Source organism: Triticum urartu, chromosome 3A, assembly GCF_056163025.1.
Source record: "Triticum urartu cultivar PI428250 chromosome 3A, HENAU_Tu73, whole genome shotgun sequence".
In the NCBI taxonomy this organism is placed as follows: Eukaryota; Viridiplantae; Streptophyta; class Magnoliopsida; order Poales; family Poaceae; genus Triticum; species Triticum urartu.
In genome coordinates, this window is record NC_141875.1 from 5,084,799 (window position 1) to 5,103,375 (window position 18,577).

General features: G+C 45.0%; 1 protein-coding gene across 1 annotated transcript; it reads left to right on the top strand.

Moving 5' to 3' along the window:
* The first annotated feature begins 11,394 nt into the window (after positions 1 to 11,394).
* Positions 11,395 to 14,103, top strand: LOC125542207 (uncharacterized). Its single transcript, XM_087516395.1, has one exon. The coding sequence runs from the start codon at positions 11,410 to 11,412 to the stop codon at positions 14,101 to 14,103; it is 2,694 nt and encodes an 897-aa protein (XP_087372521.1). The 5' UTR covers positions 11,395 to 11,409.
* The last annotated feature ends 4,474 nt before the right edge of the window (positions 14,104 to 18,577 follow it).

An 18,577-nucleotide genomic window follows, 5' to 3' on the forward strand; every position in this document is an offset into this window, starting at 1 on the left:
CTGCTTTTGTCTCTTTCTTGGTCTTGAATGGAGGAATTCATCATGGTAGTACTCATCAGTTCATGATTGATTAAATCTGCTGCTGGATATCTCTCTTGATATTCGTTGGAGGAATTCATCATGAGTAGTGATCTTGAGGAGTGGGTAATACCCTTGTGCCTTTTACGTTCACAAACTAGTATATGCATATGCATGGTTCTCTTTTAGCTGGGAATTATTCTCCTGAAACTTTCATGGTTACCTCTACCATTGCTCTTACATCAACCCCAAATCATGCACGACTAATTTAGCTAGCTAGCTAGAGCACGTGTACGATTTTCTCACTACTTGCATGGCATAGTAGATTGTGAAATGGCTCTGGCATGCCCACTAGAAGAAAAATTGGGGTTCGACAACACACAATCTAGTCCCGGCCGCGAGTCGGGGAGACATAGTTGCCGGTGAAAACCGAGCCGACGGCAGCAACGACGGTGTTCTGCATCGTTACCTTGATGAAGGCATTGTCGTGTAACTACTGTCGACCCACTCGTGCTGCTCTGGGGGAAACCCTAGGATCTGGTCTTCTAGATCAGACGATGGCGGCACTGCGGCGTCGTTTCTCCCTTGGGAGCATCGTTTGTGGAGCAGCACTAGAAGACTGAGGTAGGAGGTGGAGTGGCTTCGCCTTGCACGGAGCTTTGGTGGAGATGTCAAGTCATGCCTGGCCGACGGGTGCTATGATGTGTCATGCCTGTTCGGTGGGCGCTACGCATGACAGACCTTTCATACAGGCGGTGACACTGGTTTTAGATATGGGGAGTGAGAGCACTCTACATTATCGAATTTGTAGGTGTGAGTGGTTGCTTCAGGTGGCTTGATGTATGTTCTTGTCAGAACTATGTTCAGTATGCATCGATTGATGCAGAGGCCAGGGGTTTTAACCTCCTTTTCCAAAAAACAAAATAAAAAAAATTAAGCAGGAGTTTGGATCTCAGCACACCGTAAGTGTACATATGTTGCTTTCTCACTGATTGCAAGGGGCATTCTCGATTGTGAGATGGCTTTGGCATGTGAACCCAACTATATACAGCTAGCTAGCTAGAAGCGCTTGGTATTACACTATGAATTTTAAATAGCAGTCATACAAAATCTCACTCATCTGCCTAGAGGCGTATATGCCAAAAGGATCTTGGTACAAATTTGATTAGTTTTTTTTCCTCGTGGAGTGATGCAGCAGGACTACTGATCTCATATCCCTTGGTTGGTTTTGTTGTTTCTGGTGGCAATCTCTCCGTTTCTAATTATAAGATGTCTTAGATATTGCAATTAATATAGACTACATACGGATTAAAATGAGTGAATATACACACTGAAGTGTGTCTAGATGCATATGAATCTGAGAAAATAGAGAAAAGCTAAAGTATCTTATATTTAAAAACGGAGGGAGTATATTGAAAAAAAAAGAAATTGGTGAAGTTAATTTGGTTGTTTATCTGAGCTTACAAGTTTAGCTCCTGCATGCATGCGGCGCATCACACAAAAGTTACTTTGTTTAAAGGCAAATGCCAACAAGATAAGGAAACATGACAGATCCACAGACTACGTAAAAAAAACTAAAACTCAGCTAACCATAGACGCTAATGTCGTCTTATATATCCAATAGGTAGACTGGATGCCGTAAACAATTAATCGTGGAGTAGACTAGATGCGACTCAAATGAGTGTTGTAATACCAACTCTGTTGGATTTGATCCAAGAACATAAACACATGCTCACGCGGAACACAGCACCCGGGAAAATCTTAGGCCAAAGGCATGTCTGGTGCCTTTCTTTTCTTTCTATTTACTAGTCAATGTGTACCTACAATGCACGTTAATTTAAATGAGCGCTTGCGTTTGTATTGTGTTCAAAAAACGTGCAATGCACGTTAATTTGGAAGTATGTTAAGTGCATGAGGATATTATGTAGGATATTATTTGTGTGTTAATATGTGATTAGCACTATATTTAGCATGAAATTAACTGCACGCTAAACGCGTTGAGCGCTCGACATTGAAGCAGTCCAGATCGTTGGATTGACATGATTTGATGGGTGGGATTAATTGAATCTGCCCTTTTGGGTCTTTTTATATTGGTATAGATATAGATATAGATTCCTCAAAGCTCACAACCTGCTGCAAACTAACGCCACACTCAAGTGTTTATATTGTTGAAAATATGCCCTAGAGGCAATAATAAAAGCATTATTATTATATTTCTTTGTTCATGATAATTGTCTTTATTCATGCTATAACTGTATTATCCGGAAATCGTAATACACGTGTGAATACATAGACCATAATATGTCCCTAATAAGCCTCTAGTTGACTAGCTCGTTGATCAACAGATAGTCATGATTTCCTGGCTATGGACATTGAATGTCATTGATAACGGGATCACATCATTAGGAGAATGATGTGATGGACAAGACCCAATCCTAAGCATAGCGCAAAGATCGTGTAGTTCGTTTGCTAGAGCTTTTCCAATGTCAAATATCTTTTCCTTTGACCATGAGATCGTGTAACTCCCGGATACCGTAGGAGTGCTTTGGGTGTATCAAACGTCACAACATAACTGGGTGACTATAAAGGTGCATTACAGGTATCTCCGAAAGTGTCTGTTGGGTTGACACGGATCGAGACTGGGATTTGTCACTCTGGATAACGGAGACGTATCACTGGGCCCACTCGGTAATGCATCATCATTATGAGCTCAAGGTGACCAAGTGGTTGATCACGGGATCATGCATTACGGTACGAGTAAAGTGACTTGCCGGTAACGAGATTGAACAAGGTATTGGGATACCGACGATCGAGTCTCGGGCAAGTAACATACCGATTGACAAAGGGAATTGTATATGGGGTTGATTAATCCTCGACATCGTGGTTCATCCGATGAGATCATCGTGGAGCATGTGGGAGCCATCATGGGTATCCAGATCCCGCTGTTGGTTATTGACCGGAGAGTCGTCTCGGTCATGTCTGCTTGTCTCCCGAACCCGTAGGGTCTACACACTTAAGGTTCGGTGACGCTAGGGTTATGAAGATATGAATATGCAGTAACCCGAATGTTGTTCGGAGTCCCGGATGAGATCCCGGACGTCACGAGGAGTTCCGGAATAGTCCGGAGGTAAAGAATTATATATAGGAAGTGCTGTTTCGGCCATCGGGACAAGTTTCGGGGTTATCGGTATTGTACCGGGACCACCGGAGGGGTCCCGGGGGCCCACCGGGTGGGGCCACCTGTCCCGGGGGGCCACATGGGCTGTAGGGGGTGCGCCTTGGCCTTCATGGGCCAAGGGCACCAGCCCTACTAGGCCCATGCGCCTAGGGTTTCCACCACGGAGGAGTCCAAGTGGTGGAAGGCACCCCGAGGTGCCTTGGGGGGGAGGGAAACCCTCCCCTGGCCGCCGCACCTAGGAGATTGGATCTCCTAGACTGCGCACCACCCCCCCTTGGCCCTCCTATATATAGTGGGGGAGAGGAGGGATTTCATACCTCAGCCTTTGGTGCTTCCTCTCTCCCCGTTACGTCTCTCTCTCGTAGTATAGGCGAAGCCCTGCTACTGTGACGCCCTGCATCCACCACCACGCCGTCGTGCTGCTGGATCTTCATCAACCTCTCTTCCCCCCTTGCTGGATCAAGAAAGGAGGAGACGTCATCCGTTCCGTACGTGTGTTGAACGCGGAGGCACCGTCCGTTCGGTGCTTGATCATCGGTGATTTGAATCACGTCATGTTCGACTACATCATCCCCGTTCTTTGAACGCTTCCGCTCGCGATCTACAAGGTATGTAGATGCATCTAATCACTCGTTGCTAGATGAACTCCTAGATGGATCTTGGTGAAACGAGTAGGAAAATTTTTGTTTTCTGCAACGTTCCCCAACAGTGGCATCATGAGCTAGGTCTATGTGTAGTTCTCTTGCACGAGTAGAACACAAAGTAGTTGTGGGCGTTGATTTTGTTCAATATGCTTGCCGTTACTAGTCTTATCTTGATTCGGCGGCATCGTGGGATGAAGCGGCCCGGACCGACCTTACACGTACTCTTACGTGAGACAGGTTCCACCGACTGACATGCACTAGTTGCATAAGGTGGCTAGCGGGTGTCTGTCTCTCCTACTTTAGTCGGATCGGATTCGATGAAGAGGGTCCTTATGAAGGGTAAATAGCAATTGGCATATCACGTTGTGGTCATTGCGTAGGTAAGAAACGTTCTTGCTAGAAACCCATAGCAGCCACGTAAAACATGCAAACAACAATTAGAGGACATCTAACTTGTTTTTGCAGGGTATGCTATGTGATGTGATATGGCCAAAAGGATGTGATGAATGATATATGTGATGTATGAGATTGATCATGTTCTTGTACAAGGAATCACGACTTACATGTCGATGAGTATGACGATCTACAAGGACGATCATGGAGCCCCAAGATGGAGATCAAAGGAGCTATGTGATATTAGCCATATCATGTCACTATTATTATTTGATTACATGTGATGTTTATCATGTTTTGCATCTTGTTTACTTAAAACGACGGTAGTAAATAAGATGATCCCTTACAACAATTTCAAGAAGTGTTCTCCCCTAACTGTGCACCGTTGCTACAGTTCGTCGCTTCGAAGCACCACGTGTTAATCGGGTGTGATAGATCCTTTCGTTCACATATAACGGGTGTAAGAAGTTTTACACATGCAAAAACACTTAGGGTTAACTTGACGAGCCTAAGCATGTGAAGACATGGCCTCGGAACACAGAGACCGAAAGGTCGAACACGAGTCGTATGGAAGATACGATCAACATGGAGATGTTTACCGACGATGACTAGTCCGTCTCACGTGTTAATCGGACACGGATTAGTTGACTTGGATCGTGTAACACTTAGATGACTAGAGGGATGTCTAATCTGAGTGGGAGTTCATTAATAATTTGATTAGATGAACTTAATTATCATGAACTTAGTCTAAAATCTTTACAATATGTCCTGTAGATCAAATGGCCAACGTTGTATTCAATTTCAACGCGTTCCTAGAGAAAACCAAGCTGAAAGACGATGGCAGCAACTATACGGACTGGGTCCGGAACCTGAGGATCATCCTCATAGCTGCCAAGAAAGATTATGTCCTACAAGCACCGCTAGGTGATCCACCCGTCCCACAAAACCAAGACGCTATGAACGCTTGGCAGACACGTACTGATGATTACTCCCTCGTTCAGTGCGGCATGCTTTACAGCTTAGAACCGGGGCTCCAAAAGCGTTTTGAGAGACATGGAGCATATGAGATGTTCGAAGAGCTAAAAATGGTTTTTCAAGCTCATGCCCGGATCGAGAGATATGAAGTCTCCGATAAGTTCTTTAGCTGTAAGATGGAGGAAAATAGTTCTGTCAGTGAGCACATACTCACTATGTCTGGGTTACATAACCGCTTGACTCAGCTGGGAGTTAATCTCCCGGATGACGCGGTCATTGACAGAATCCTCCAGTCGCTTCCACCAAGCTACAAGAGCTTTGTGATGAATTTCAATATGCAGGGGATGGTAAAGACCATTCTTGAAGTATTTGCTATGTTGAAATCAGCAGAGGTAGAAGTCAAGAAGGAACATCAAGTGTTGATGATGAATAAAACCACTAAGTTCAAGAAGGGCAAGGGTAAAAAGAACTTCAAGAAGGACGGCAAGGAAGTTGCTGCGCCCGGCAAGCAAGCTGTCGGGAAGAAGTCAAAGAATGGACCCAAGCCTGAGACAGAGTGCTTTTATTGCAAAGGGAAGGGTCACTGGAAGCGGAACTGCCCCAAATACTTAGCGGATAAGAAGGCCGGCAACACCAAAGGTATATTTGATATACATGTGATTGATGTGTACCTTACCAGTACTCGTAGTAACTCCTGGGTATTTGATACCGGTGCTGTTGCTCATATTTGTAACTCACCGCAGGAGCTGCGGAATAAACGAAAACTGGAAAAGGACGAGGTGACGATGCGCGTCGGGAATGGTTCCAAGGTTGATGTGATCGCCGTCGGCACGCTACCTCTACGTTTACCTACGGGATTAGTGATAAACCTCAATAATTGTTATTTAGTGCCTATATTGAGCATGAACATTCTATCAGGATCTCGTTTAATACGAGATGGCTACTCATTTAAATCCGAGAATAATGGTTGTTCTATTTATATGAGAGATATGTTTTATGGTCATGCTCCGATAGTCAATGGTTTATTCTTAATGAATCTCGAGCGTATTACTACACATGTTCATAGTGCGAGTACCAAAAGATGTAAGGTTGATAATGATAGTCCCACATACTTGTGGCACTGCCGCCTTGGTCACATAGGTGTCAAACGCATGAAGAAGCTCCATGCAGATGGACTTTTAGAGTCTCTTGATTATGAATCATTTGACACGTGCGAACCATGCCTCATGGGAAAAATGACCAAGACTCCGTTCTCAGGAACAATGGAGCGAGCAACCAACTTATTGGAAATCATACATACTGATGTGTGCGGTCCAATGAGTGTTGAGGCTCGCGGTGGCTATCGTTATGTTCTCACCCTCACTGATGACTTGAGTAGATATGGATATGTCTACTTAATGAAACACAAGTCGGAAACCTTTGAAAAGTTTAAGGAATTTCAGAGTGAAGTTGAGAATCAACGTGACAGGAAAATCAAGTTTCTACGATCAGATCGTGGAGGAGAATACTTGAGTCACGAGTTTGGCACACACCTAAGAAAATGTGGAATAGTTTCACAACTCACGCCGCCTGGAACACCTCAGCGTAATGGTGTGTCCGAACGTCGTAATCGCACTCTATTAGATATGGTGCGATCTATGATGTCTCTTACCGATTTACCGTTATCTTTTTGGGGCTATGCTTTAGAGACTGCCGCATTCACTTTAAATAGGGCTCCGTCGAAATCCGTTGAGACGACACCGTATGAATTATGGTTTGGGAAGAAACCTAAGCTGTCATTTCTAAAAGTTTGGGGATGCGATGCTTATGTCAAGAAACTTCAACCTGAAAAGCTCGAACCCAAGTCGGAAAAATGCGTCTTCATAGGATACCCTAAAGAAACTTATGGGTATACCTTCTACCTCAGATCCGAAGGCAAGATCTTTGTTGCCAGGAATGGATTCTTTCTAGAGAAAGAGTTTCTCTCGAAAGAAGTAAGTGGGAGGAAAGTAGAACTTGATGAAGTGTTACCTCTTGAACCGGTAAATGGCGCAACCCAAGAAAATGTTCCTGAGGCGCCTGCACCGACTAGAGAGGAAGTTATTGATGATGATCAAGATACTTCTGATCAAGCTCCTACTGAAATTCGAAGGTCCACAAGGACACGTTCCGCACCAGAGTGGTACGGCAACCCTGTCTTGGAAATCATGTTGTTAGACAACAGTGAACCTTCGAACTATGAAGAAGCGATGGCAGGCCCGGATTCCGACAAATGGCTAGAAGCCATGAAATCCGAGATAGGATCCATGCATGAAAACAAAGTATGGACTTTGACTGACTTGCCCGTTGAACGGCGAGCCATAGAAAATAAATGGATCTTCAAGAAGAAGACAGACGCGGATGGTAATGTGACCATCTATAAAGCTAGGCTTGTCGCTAAGGGTTATCGACAAGTTCAAGGGATTGACTACGATGAGACTTTCTCACCGGTAGCGAAGCTGAAGTCCGTCTGAATCATGTTAGCGATTGCCGCATTCTATGATTATGAAATATGGCAAATGGACGTCAAAACGGCATTCCTTAATGGTTTCCTTAAGGAAGAATTGTATATGATGCAGCCGGAAGGTTTTGTCGATCCTAAGAATGCTAACAAGGTGTGCAAGCTCCAACGCTCGATTTATGGGCTGGTGCAAGCATCTCGGAGTTGGAACATTCGCTTTGATGAGATGATCAAAGCGTTTGGGTTTACGCAGACTTATGGAGAAGCCTGCGTTTACAAGAAAGTGAGTGGGAGCTCTGTAGCATTTCTCATACTATATGTAGATGACATACTTTTGATGGGAAATGATATAGAACTCTTGGACAGCATCAAGGCCTACTTGAATAAAAGTTTTTTAATGAAGGACCTTGGAGAAGCTGCTTATATATTAGGCATCAAGATCTACAGAGATAGATCAAGACGCCTCATAGGTCTTTCACAAAGCACATACCTTGATAAGATTTTGAAGAAGTTCAAAATGGATCAGTCCAAGAAAGGGTTCTTGCCTGTTTTGCAAGGTATGAAATTGAGCTCAGCTCAATGCCCGACCACGGCAGAAGAGATAGAAGAGATGAGTATCATCCCCTATGCCTCAGCCATAGGTTCTATTATGTATGCCATGCTGTGTACCAGACCTGATGTAAACCTTGCCGTAAGTTTGGTAGGAAGGTACCAAAGTAATCCCGGCAAGGAACACTGGACAGCGGTCAAGAATATCCTGAAGTACCTGAAAAGGACTAAGGAAATGTTTCTCGTTTATGGAGGTGACGAAGAGCTCGTCGTAAAGGGTTACGTCGACGCTAGCTTCGACACAGATCTAGATGACTCTAAGTCACAAACCGGATACGTGTATATGTTGAATGGTGGAGCAGTGAGCTGGTGCAGCTGCAAACAGAGCGTCGTGGCGGGATCTACATGTGAAGCGGAGTACATGGCAGCCTCGGAGGCAGCACATGAAGCTATATGGGTGAAGGAGTTCATCACCGACTTAGGAGTCATACCCAATGCGTCGGGGCCAATCAAACTCTTTTGTGACAACACTGGAGCTATTGCACTTGCAAAGGAGCCCAGGTTTCACAAGAAGACAAGGCACATCAAGCGTCGCTTCAACTCCATTCGTGAAAATGTTCAAGATGGAGACATAGAGATTTGTAAAGTACATACGGACCTGAATATAGCAGATCCGTTGACTAAACCTCTCCCTAGGGCAAAACATGATCAACACCAGAATTCCATGGGTGTTCGATTCATCACAATGTAACTAGATTATTGACTCTAGTGCAAGTGGGAGACTGTTGGAAATATGCCCTAGAGGCAATAATAAAAGCATTATTATTATATTTCTTTGTTCATGATAATTGTCTTTATTCATGCTATAACTGTATTATCCGGAAATCGTAATACACGTGTGAATACATAGACCATAATATGTCCCTAGTAAGCCTCTAGTTGACTAGCTCGTTGATCAACAGATAGTCATGATTTCCTGGCTATGGACATTGAATGTCATTGATAACGGGATCACATCATTAGGAGAATGATGTGATGGACAAGACCCAATCCTAAGCATAGCACAAAGATCGTGTAGTTCGTTTGCTAGAGCTTTTCCAATGTCAAGTATCTTTTCCTTTGACCATGAGATCGTGTAACTCCCGGATACCGTAGGAGTGCTTTGGGTGTATCAAACGTCACAACGTAACTGGGTGACTATAAAGGTGCATTACAGGTATCTCCGAAAGTGTCTGTTGGGTTGACACGGATCGAGACTGGGATTTGTCACTCTGGATAACGGAGAGGTATCACTGGGCCCACTCGGTAATGCATCATCATTATGAGCTCAAGGTGACCAAGTGGTTGATCACGGGATCATGCATTACGGTACGAGTAAAGTGACTTGCCGGTAACGAGATTGAACAAGGTATTGGGATACCGACGATCGAGTCTCGGGCAAGTAACATACCGATTGACAAAGGGAATTGTATATGGGGTTGATTAATCCTCGACATCGTGGTTCATCCGATGAGATCATCGTGGAGCATGTGGGAGCCATCATGGGTATCCAGATCCCGCTGTTGGTTATTGACCGGAGAGTCGTCTCGGTCATGTCTGCTTGTCTCCCGAACCCGTAGGGTCTACACACTTAAGGTTCGGTGACGCTAGGGTTATGAAGATATGAATATGCAGTAACCCGAATGTTGTTCGGAGTCCCGGATGAGATCCCGGACGTCACGAGGAGTTCCGGAATAGTCCGGAGGTAAAGAATTATATATAGGAAGTGCTGTTTCGGCCATCGGGACAAGTTTCGGGGTTATCGGTATTGTACCGGGACCACCGGAGGGGTCCCGGGGGCCCACCGGGTGGGGCCACCTGTCCCGGGGGGCCACATGGGCTGTAGGGGGTGCGCCTTGGCCTTCATGGGCCAAGGGCACCAGCCCTACTAGGCCCATGCGCCTAGGGTTTCCACCACGGAGGAGTCCAAGTGGTGGAAGGCACCCCGAGGTGCCTTGGGGGGGAGGGAAACCCTCCCCTGGCCGCCGCACCTAGGAGATTGGATCTCCTAGGCTGCGCACCACCCCCCCTTGGCCCTCCTATATATAGTGGGGGAGAGGAGGGATTTCATACCTCAGCCTTTGGTGCTTCCTCTCTCCCCGTTACGTCTCTCTCTCGTAGTATAGGCGAAGCCCTGCTACTGTGACGCCCTGCATCCACCACCACGCCGTCGTGCTGCTGGATCTTCATCAACCTCTCTTCCCCCCTTGCTGGATCAAGAAAGGAGGAGACGTCATCCGTTCCGTACGTGTGTTGAACGCGGAGGCACCGTCCGTTCGGTGCTTGATCATCGGTGATTTGAATCACGTCATGTTCGACTACATCATCCCCGTTCTTTGAACGCTTCCGCTCGCGATCTACAAGGTATGTAGATGCATCTAATCACTCGTTGCTATATGAACTCCTAGATGGATCTTGGTGAAACGAGTAGGAAATTTTTTGTTTTCTGCAACGTTCCTCAACATATATACACACATACACACGTACAACTAGTGCCTAATCGACCAGGACTTCCACACTGAAACCACTCCTACTCAACTAAGACCACGACACCCGTACGGAACACGGAAAACAATGCCTGTCGCACTCGGACGCGGACAACACAGTCCAAATCCACCTCGACTAAGCATCTAATCTAGATTATTCCAACAAGTTCGCTTGTTCAGAGAAGCATTATTGGTATATGTTAAGTTAGTGTTGCAGCTACCAAAGGCGTTTTAACTTATTGACGTGTTTTATTACAGCCGTTCTATGCGGATGATGTTGACGTCGCCACAGAAAAAATATTCGATGTTATTCAGTTCGAGTATTACTGGAGGGTCATATGTTTTGATGGTTGGAATGGATTTGGAGCATCCGCTGTTCTTACATCAGTAGCTGCAGTGCTTCCATCTAGGAGAACCACTCCGGAACTATGCTTTGACAAAATAATCTTTGTAGATTGCTCAAAGTGGAAAAATAGAAGAGGAGTGCAGAGGGCAATTGCACAGGAATTGCAACTTGATCGCTCTGTAATGACTATTTTAGATAAGCAAGATGAAGATGACGATTTTCAGGGACATGATGAAAGCCTGAGGCATGAGATATATAGTGTTAGTCAAGTGATTGATCGAACCCTGAGGGATGTCAAATTTATGATGATTTTTCTTAATGGGAGTGATAACGAGGTTGATGTAGGTCTCATGGGTATTCCTCTAACAAGATATGGCAACAACGTGATGTTATGGACCTTCAGCAGAAGCTGTCTGACCATGCACCAGGACCGTTCTGAGGTAGCAAAAAAGCTAAGATATACTCAGGTTTTCTGTCATTGCTCTATCAAAGACTTGAGAAGCTTTCAGTTTCTTGGACTGCTACATCAAGAAGCTGCTACCGTAGTTCCTTGCAATACATGTATTCTGGACATTGACCAAGCAATTATTGGAGGTTGTTGTCTTTATGAGTTATTCCTGCACTATAATTTCCACAATGTCAGTAAATTTGGTTGGGTATCTCATGCTTCCAACTATTGGATATGCGATGCAATCATACAAGGGGACAAAGCAAGGGATATTAGTAATGCATTGTATCGAGAGATAAATTGGAAGTGTGATGCTTCTCTGCTTCAGGATGTTCTTACAAAGTCTATGAAACAATTGGAGCCTCGTTTTCTAGTAATCAAAGATGATGATGTCTATGAAGAAGGCCCATACCGTTGGATTTCGGTCACGTCAAGAGATGCAGAAGTACATGCTATGAAAACAATACCTGCAACGGCATCATCTTTCTTCTTGGCATTTGAAATATCCAAACACCCAACAGCTTTACCAGATGGATTTTTTGATCATTGCAGCAAGCTCGGTGTGCTGGTTCTCTATTGTTGTTCCTTTAGTTTTGCTTCACCTTCTTTCCTGAAGTGTCGTAGCCTAAGATTCCTTGGACTGGACCACTGTACAGATGACGAAACTATTGGAGGAGAGAATCATGCAGTTTGGTTATGTCTGAATAGCTTGTGGGTGTTGGACCTGCGTTACACCGATTGGAATGAAATCTTATCCAAGGAAATGTTAAACCTCATGAAAAATATCAGAGAGTTAAATATAGAGGGAGTCAGGGGCTGGCAATACACCGCTGAGCTACAAGGGCGGTTACCTAACCTCCAGAGGCTCCGAATAATCAAACCGACATGTCAATGGAAGACCTCAGAGGATGTCGATAACTACTTCATGGATAAGAAAGGTATGGAAATACTTGACTTGTCTGGCAATTGTGACATGAAGATTCTTCCAACAAGCTTATCAAAGGCAGGTAGCCTCCGGATGCTTGTACTTGATGGTTGTGATGAACTGGAAAGCGTTGGTGGGCTTCCTCCTTCCCTCGAATCCTTTAGCTTTAATGGGTATGGGGCAGCTGCTCAATGGACACAAACTGTTGAGCTACCTCTGGAACAATTTCGTCCATCCAGGACAACAGATAATAAGGATGTCAGAATATCCAAGATCTCCTTAGTAGGCTGCACACAGTTGGAGAATTTGTACTTGTGTGGGCTACCCAACCTAGTGGAACTGGACCTCTCTGGAACACCAATCAAGATACTTGACTTCAAGACTATGGTGGTGCAAATACCAAGTCTCAAACGACTGTTTCTAATAGGATGCAAGCACCTTCGTGCAATAACCTTTTTGCACCAGAGTGTTTCTGACCTGGAGTTGATGTGCGTAGACACGCGAGATGGAATTGTGTGTCCTCGGCCATCTATCAGCAAAAACAAACCTTCTGGGCTGCAGATCCATGCTATTGTTGTGGATGCGAGGCTTGGTCGCTCCTTGCGGAATCTGATTTCTAATTATATAGAAAATGTTCATTTTAATATCCACCTCACCTCCTCACCTGTGTATGATGGGGTTATTCAATTTGAAGCAACTAGCAATGATATGATTGGCACCAGTGATCAAGAGAGTCCACATCTTATTCCAACAGACCAGTATAGTGATGTCCTTGGGATGGTTGGTGCTGCCCCAATGCAGGCCTTTCCACAACCTCCGAGTACAAAGTCTGATCGACATGTAGAGATTGCTGAAGGGAGCTTCTACGTGGAGAGGGAACTTGGCGGAGCACTAGGCATGATGGCAAATTATGTGGAATCCCTGCAAGTGCATGATGTCTCGGTACGTGCTATTGTGCCACAAGGCCGTTGGTGGGGCAAGCTTAGGTGGTGTTGCTTGGAGAGGTGCCCAAAAGTGGATACTGTCTTCCCTGAGAATTCATTCGCATTTACTGCATTGGAGAACTTGTGGGTGTCAGATCTCCTGATGGCCCGCTCGATTTTGCGTAAAGGTTCACGCATTAATCGATATGATGTGATTGGATCCTTTGAAAATTTACAGCACCTTCAGCTGCGTTCATGCCCCAGCCTCCAGTTTGTGCTCCCTCTGTGGGTCTCCTACTTCCCCAGCTTGGAGACCCTCCACATCATTCACTGCGGCAACCTCAGCCACGTCTTCATACTGGACGAAACATACCCTCACTTAATAACTACCCACGGTGTACTATTCCCGAAGCTGACAACCATCCACCTGCATGACCTCCCGAAGCTGCAGAACATATGCGAGGTCAAGATGGTGGCCCCTGCGCTCAAGAGCCTCAAGGTCAAGGGATGCTGGAGCCTGCGCCGGCTGCCATCCGTGGGTGCCCGTGGCCAAGGCGAGAAGAAGCCGACGGTCGAGATCAAGAAGGACGTGTGGGACGCTCTAGAGTGGGATGCCGGTCACCGCCCTGACCACTTTGAGGCGCCAGTCCACTCGCGGTACTACAAGGAGAAGCTGCCCAGGGTCTCCGTCCTCAGGTAGTACTAATTATATATGAAAATGACTTCTGAGTCCATCTGTCATTGCTCCTGATTGCATTCAGTTACTGACCATCTTGTTTCTCATCGCCTAGGTGAACTCTGCACTGTGGTGTTCCTCCATCTCAATGTGGAGGTGATGGACGTTTCTGCTCTGCTGTTGGATCATGCGTTTGGTTTGCTTTGTGTGCCTGCTTGGATTGGTATTAGACTTATTAGGTATGAGCTTATGGTGGCTCTCACCTTTTATTATATTCTGGATTTCAAATAAGAGACGGACAGGTTTGTGCCTGCTTAAACAGACCTGGACGGTGCGTGTGCGTGTCGTTTGAGACTGGAGCGGCTTTTTACTGTGGATGCCTGCGTGCATCCACCAAACTGTATTATTGTGTGTGGCTTTGATGAATGCTTGCTATGCGTGTGTGTCTGTGTGGTTACAGCTGCCTATGTTGCTTCTGAGTGTGTGACTTGTTTGAGAGTGTTTCCCATGTATCTGAACTGAACCAAGAAACAGCTCGGCAGGTTGTGTGTGTGCTTGTGCATGCATTGACCTGCTAGCTGCCCGCGTGTTTTGTTTGATATGCTTATGAAAAATTAGAAAAAGCAGCAGCTATCTTTGCTGGTTGTTGCAATTGCTTGGCTCTTTGTGTGAATTATATTGGTCGGACACTTTGTGAACTCTATGGCACAATTTTTGTGTTCTGAATGTATTGCCTGGAAGTAATGGGTTGTTCTCTTATTTTACTAGCTAGAAGTTTGGGGTGTTATTATACTACTATACTAATGGCTGTCACTACAAAATACCGATGCATCCATTGACTATTAAATCTTTTCTTTATAAACCTCACAAACAGATTCTGAATCCATCAAGTGCTTTATCTTTCATATTTTTTTGAAACGGAGGCAAAAATTAACAAAGAAGAAAAGAATCCTGGTTAACTAGCGGAAAACCAGCACAAACACCCTCGCCGGCCATCATGGAACACGACAGCCTCGAGGGAACACACGGCCAACGTGGCTACCAACACAAGCCGCACACACACCACCAAAGAGAGAGCCGTCGTCAAGGTTGTCCATCACGGTCAACGTCATCACTCCTCCTCAAGCCAACAACTCCGACTTCACCAAAGAACAACCACCGAAGATGGCCTCGCCGTAGTGGCTTCGCGAAGCTCACGTCGGCCCATACCAAACAGTCGACTCATCGCGTAGAGGACCGGCAGCTCCGATTCTGATGACGAGATCTGAAAGGATATATGCAAAAACTCACGCCGATGAAGATCTTCACGACAGGACCGCCCAACGCAGGTCATCATTGCCACACAATGCCACACAATGCACGGCAGCTCCAACTTCCAGCAGCAGAAGACCAACACGAAGACCCGTCAGACACGCCGGAATAAGCGCCGAAGTTTAAGATAATCTGAATGCCGTTGTATTAATTTAACTTGCCAGTAAAACACAGTACAATTTAGTTTAACAATATGCAACACTTTTTTAGAGCAGAGGGCGCTTGCCCGGCCTTAAAGATGAGGCCCTTACAGAATACCAAAGGCAACGAAGAGGTACAAGAGGTTCAAATGTGAGAAAGAAAGATAGAGTGCACGAAGGCCCGATACAGCGACACAGCGCCGGTCGCAGGCACGATCCCATTCCTCGGTCTGGGCACCATGATGACGGTGGCGCGCCTGCCGGTGTAGTCCCTCTATCACTACAAAACAAATACACTTCCGTGATAATACGTGTTTGTCACAGTAGGTCGCTTTTTTTGTCATGCATATACATTCATGACAAATTTATGACAGAATCAAGATAGTCATACATGTGCTGTCATAGAAGTGTTCCATGACATTACCAAAATTATCATCACGGAAGTGTCCACTTTCATGACGATAAATCGCGCGTCACAGAAGTGTTTTCGTCAAGGGTGACCGACACGTGACATCCACTGTAACAGAACGTCGTTAAGCTATCGAGTCGGGTTTTGGATCCGATAACCCGTCAATAGCCCCGATCAATGGGGATTTTCCACGTGTAAAATCATCATTGGCTAGAGGAAATACGTGTCGGCTCATCGTCGGGACAGATGTCATCCACTCACTGGACAGAAGACGCCTATGATACGTCGACACGTGGCACGACCCAACAAGTTTAAATGGGTCGGCCCAACTAGAGGCCCATAAGATTTTGCGGACCATAATGGGCCGGCCCAGCTAAAGGCCCACAAAATTTTGCGGACCATAATGGGCTAGCCCAGCTAAAGGCCCACAAGATTTTGCGGCCCATAATGGGCCGGCCCAGGTAAAGGCCCACAAGATTTTTTTGTGCCATAATGGGCCGGCCCAGATAAAGGCCCACAAGATTCCTGCGGGTCATAATGGGCCGGCCTAGCTAAAAGCCCACGAGATTTTGCCGACATTAATGGGCCGGCCCAGCTGTAGGCCCACAAGATTTTGAGGACCCTAGTAGGCCGGCCCATTAACTGGCTGCCATGTTTTGGGCCAAATGCTGGCCCATATTTGATCCAGTCCATTAATGGCCTGCCACGCTTCGGGTCTAATAGTGGCTCATATGAGATCCGGCCCGTTAAAAGCCTACCACGTTCTGGGCCAAATTACGACCCAGATCAGGTCCGGCCCTTTAAGAGGCTATGGGCTCAATTATGGCCCATATCAGATTCGGCCCATCAACTGGACACTATGCTTTTGAGCCGACTTGCTAAAGGCCCACTTAGTAATTCTGCCTCATATTAGTTTTGGCCTGTTAAGGGTCCGTTTAACATTTCGGCCCTATATTAATTTCGGCCTGTTAAAAACCCGTCATATAGTTGGGCCTAACTACGGCCCAGTTTGCATTCGGCCTGCTCGCAGCCGATATCTGATTGGGCCAAACAAGGACCCAGACAATTTTGACCTCTTAAAAGCCCGTGATTTGATTCGCACAATCATGGGCCGGGGTTCATTTCGGGCTGCTGCGTAACTAGTAGGAATTAAGAACAAACCTACTCTATACAATAAAGAAATTACGGCATAGTAACTAAGAATAAACCTACACTACACAATAAAGGATTTAAGGTATATTACATCCACTGGGCATCAAAATTCACCACCAGTGATCATAAAGCGCAACGAAGAAGCATATTACAAAAACTGGGCACCATTGCAGCGTAACAAAATAATACTGAACCGAGGCCACTTCCAAGACAGTTCAAGAAAGGTTAGCCTTGCGGGGGAACTGCTGCGCAAGCTGCTGAGCAAGGCTGTGAGACCGGCCTAGCATATCGGTCATAGCTTCCAGGTGTAGCTGTTTAGCGATGAGGTTCTCATTGGTGTTCTCCGCAATCTTTCTTAGAGATAGGACTTCAAGTCGAAGTTGAGTTGCAGAATGCCTTTCTGCTAGAACTTGGGACTGAAGAAGTCGAACTGATTCAGACAACGAATTCTGTGAGCTTGTCTGCCTGTTAGTCTCAAGTAACTTGAACACTGCATCAAGACAAGACTTTGGGGTTGTCTCACTATCTTCAAGATGTTTTGCCTTCTTTGCTGCAATATATGCTGGGTTTGTCTCACAGCCTTCAGCAGACTTGTGCATGCCATCAGGCATATCACCCTGAAACAAAGCAGAGAGATGACAGGTTTTGCACGTCTATAAACAAAGATGATAACTGTTCTGTCAATTCTATCCAATTTCAAATTAGAAAATAAAGAGTATGTTCAAAATATCAATAGCATAATTTGGCACTGTTCATAATGCGGGGAGCTTCACCACACTACTAGATTACCATGTCAACATAACAAGCATAGATGAAGGGCAAAGAAAATCATTGTATCTATTTTGGATAATGTGCATGGCATGTTGTTCATATCATCAGCCACATCAGTAAGATAAAACAGGAGATGACAAGGTGCAAACGTGGGCTGCTTCACCACACACTGGATTATAGATCCACAAAAACAAGCATACATATAGGGAGTATTAAGTAATTGTAACATCCCAAATTTACAATTTGGAATGTTATACATTAGGTCATCATGCATATCATATTTTATTTTGCTTTTGGTTTTGATCCTAGAAAATCCTAAGCAACTCAAGGACCCACGGAGAGAGTTGGGGATTTCGTTATTTACATATTTGAGTTTTCCTCAAATTTTGTAAACAGGATCATTTGATTTTATTTATTTTATCATCAATTATTTCTATTACAAAAATATGAGAGAGGGAATAAAATGACTTTCCCAAAATATAGAAATATTGAGGATTTAATAAAAAAATCAAATAAGATTTATTTCGGAGTTTTTGGGTATTTTATTTGAATTTAGGAAAAATGCGCGTTTTTCAAAGTTGTAGTTTGGGCCCAGATAAATGTTCACTTTATCGGGCTTGATTTTAGGAACCCGGGAAAATTTATTTCGTGATTTTTGGAGTCCGTTTAGTATTTCTTTTTATTTTTATTCCGAGCGGAATTATTTAAAAAAAAC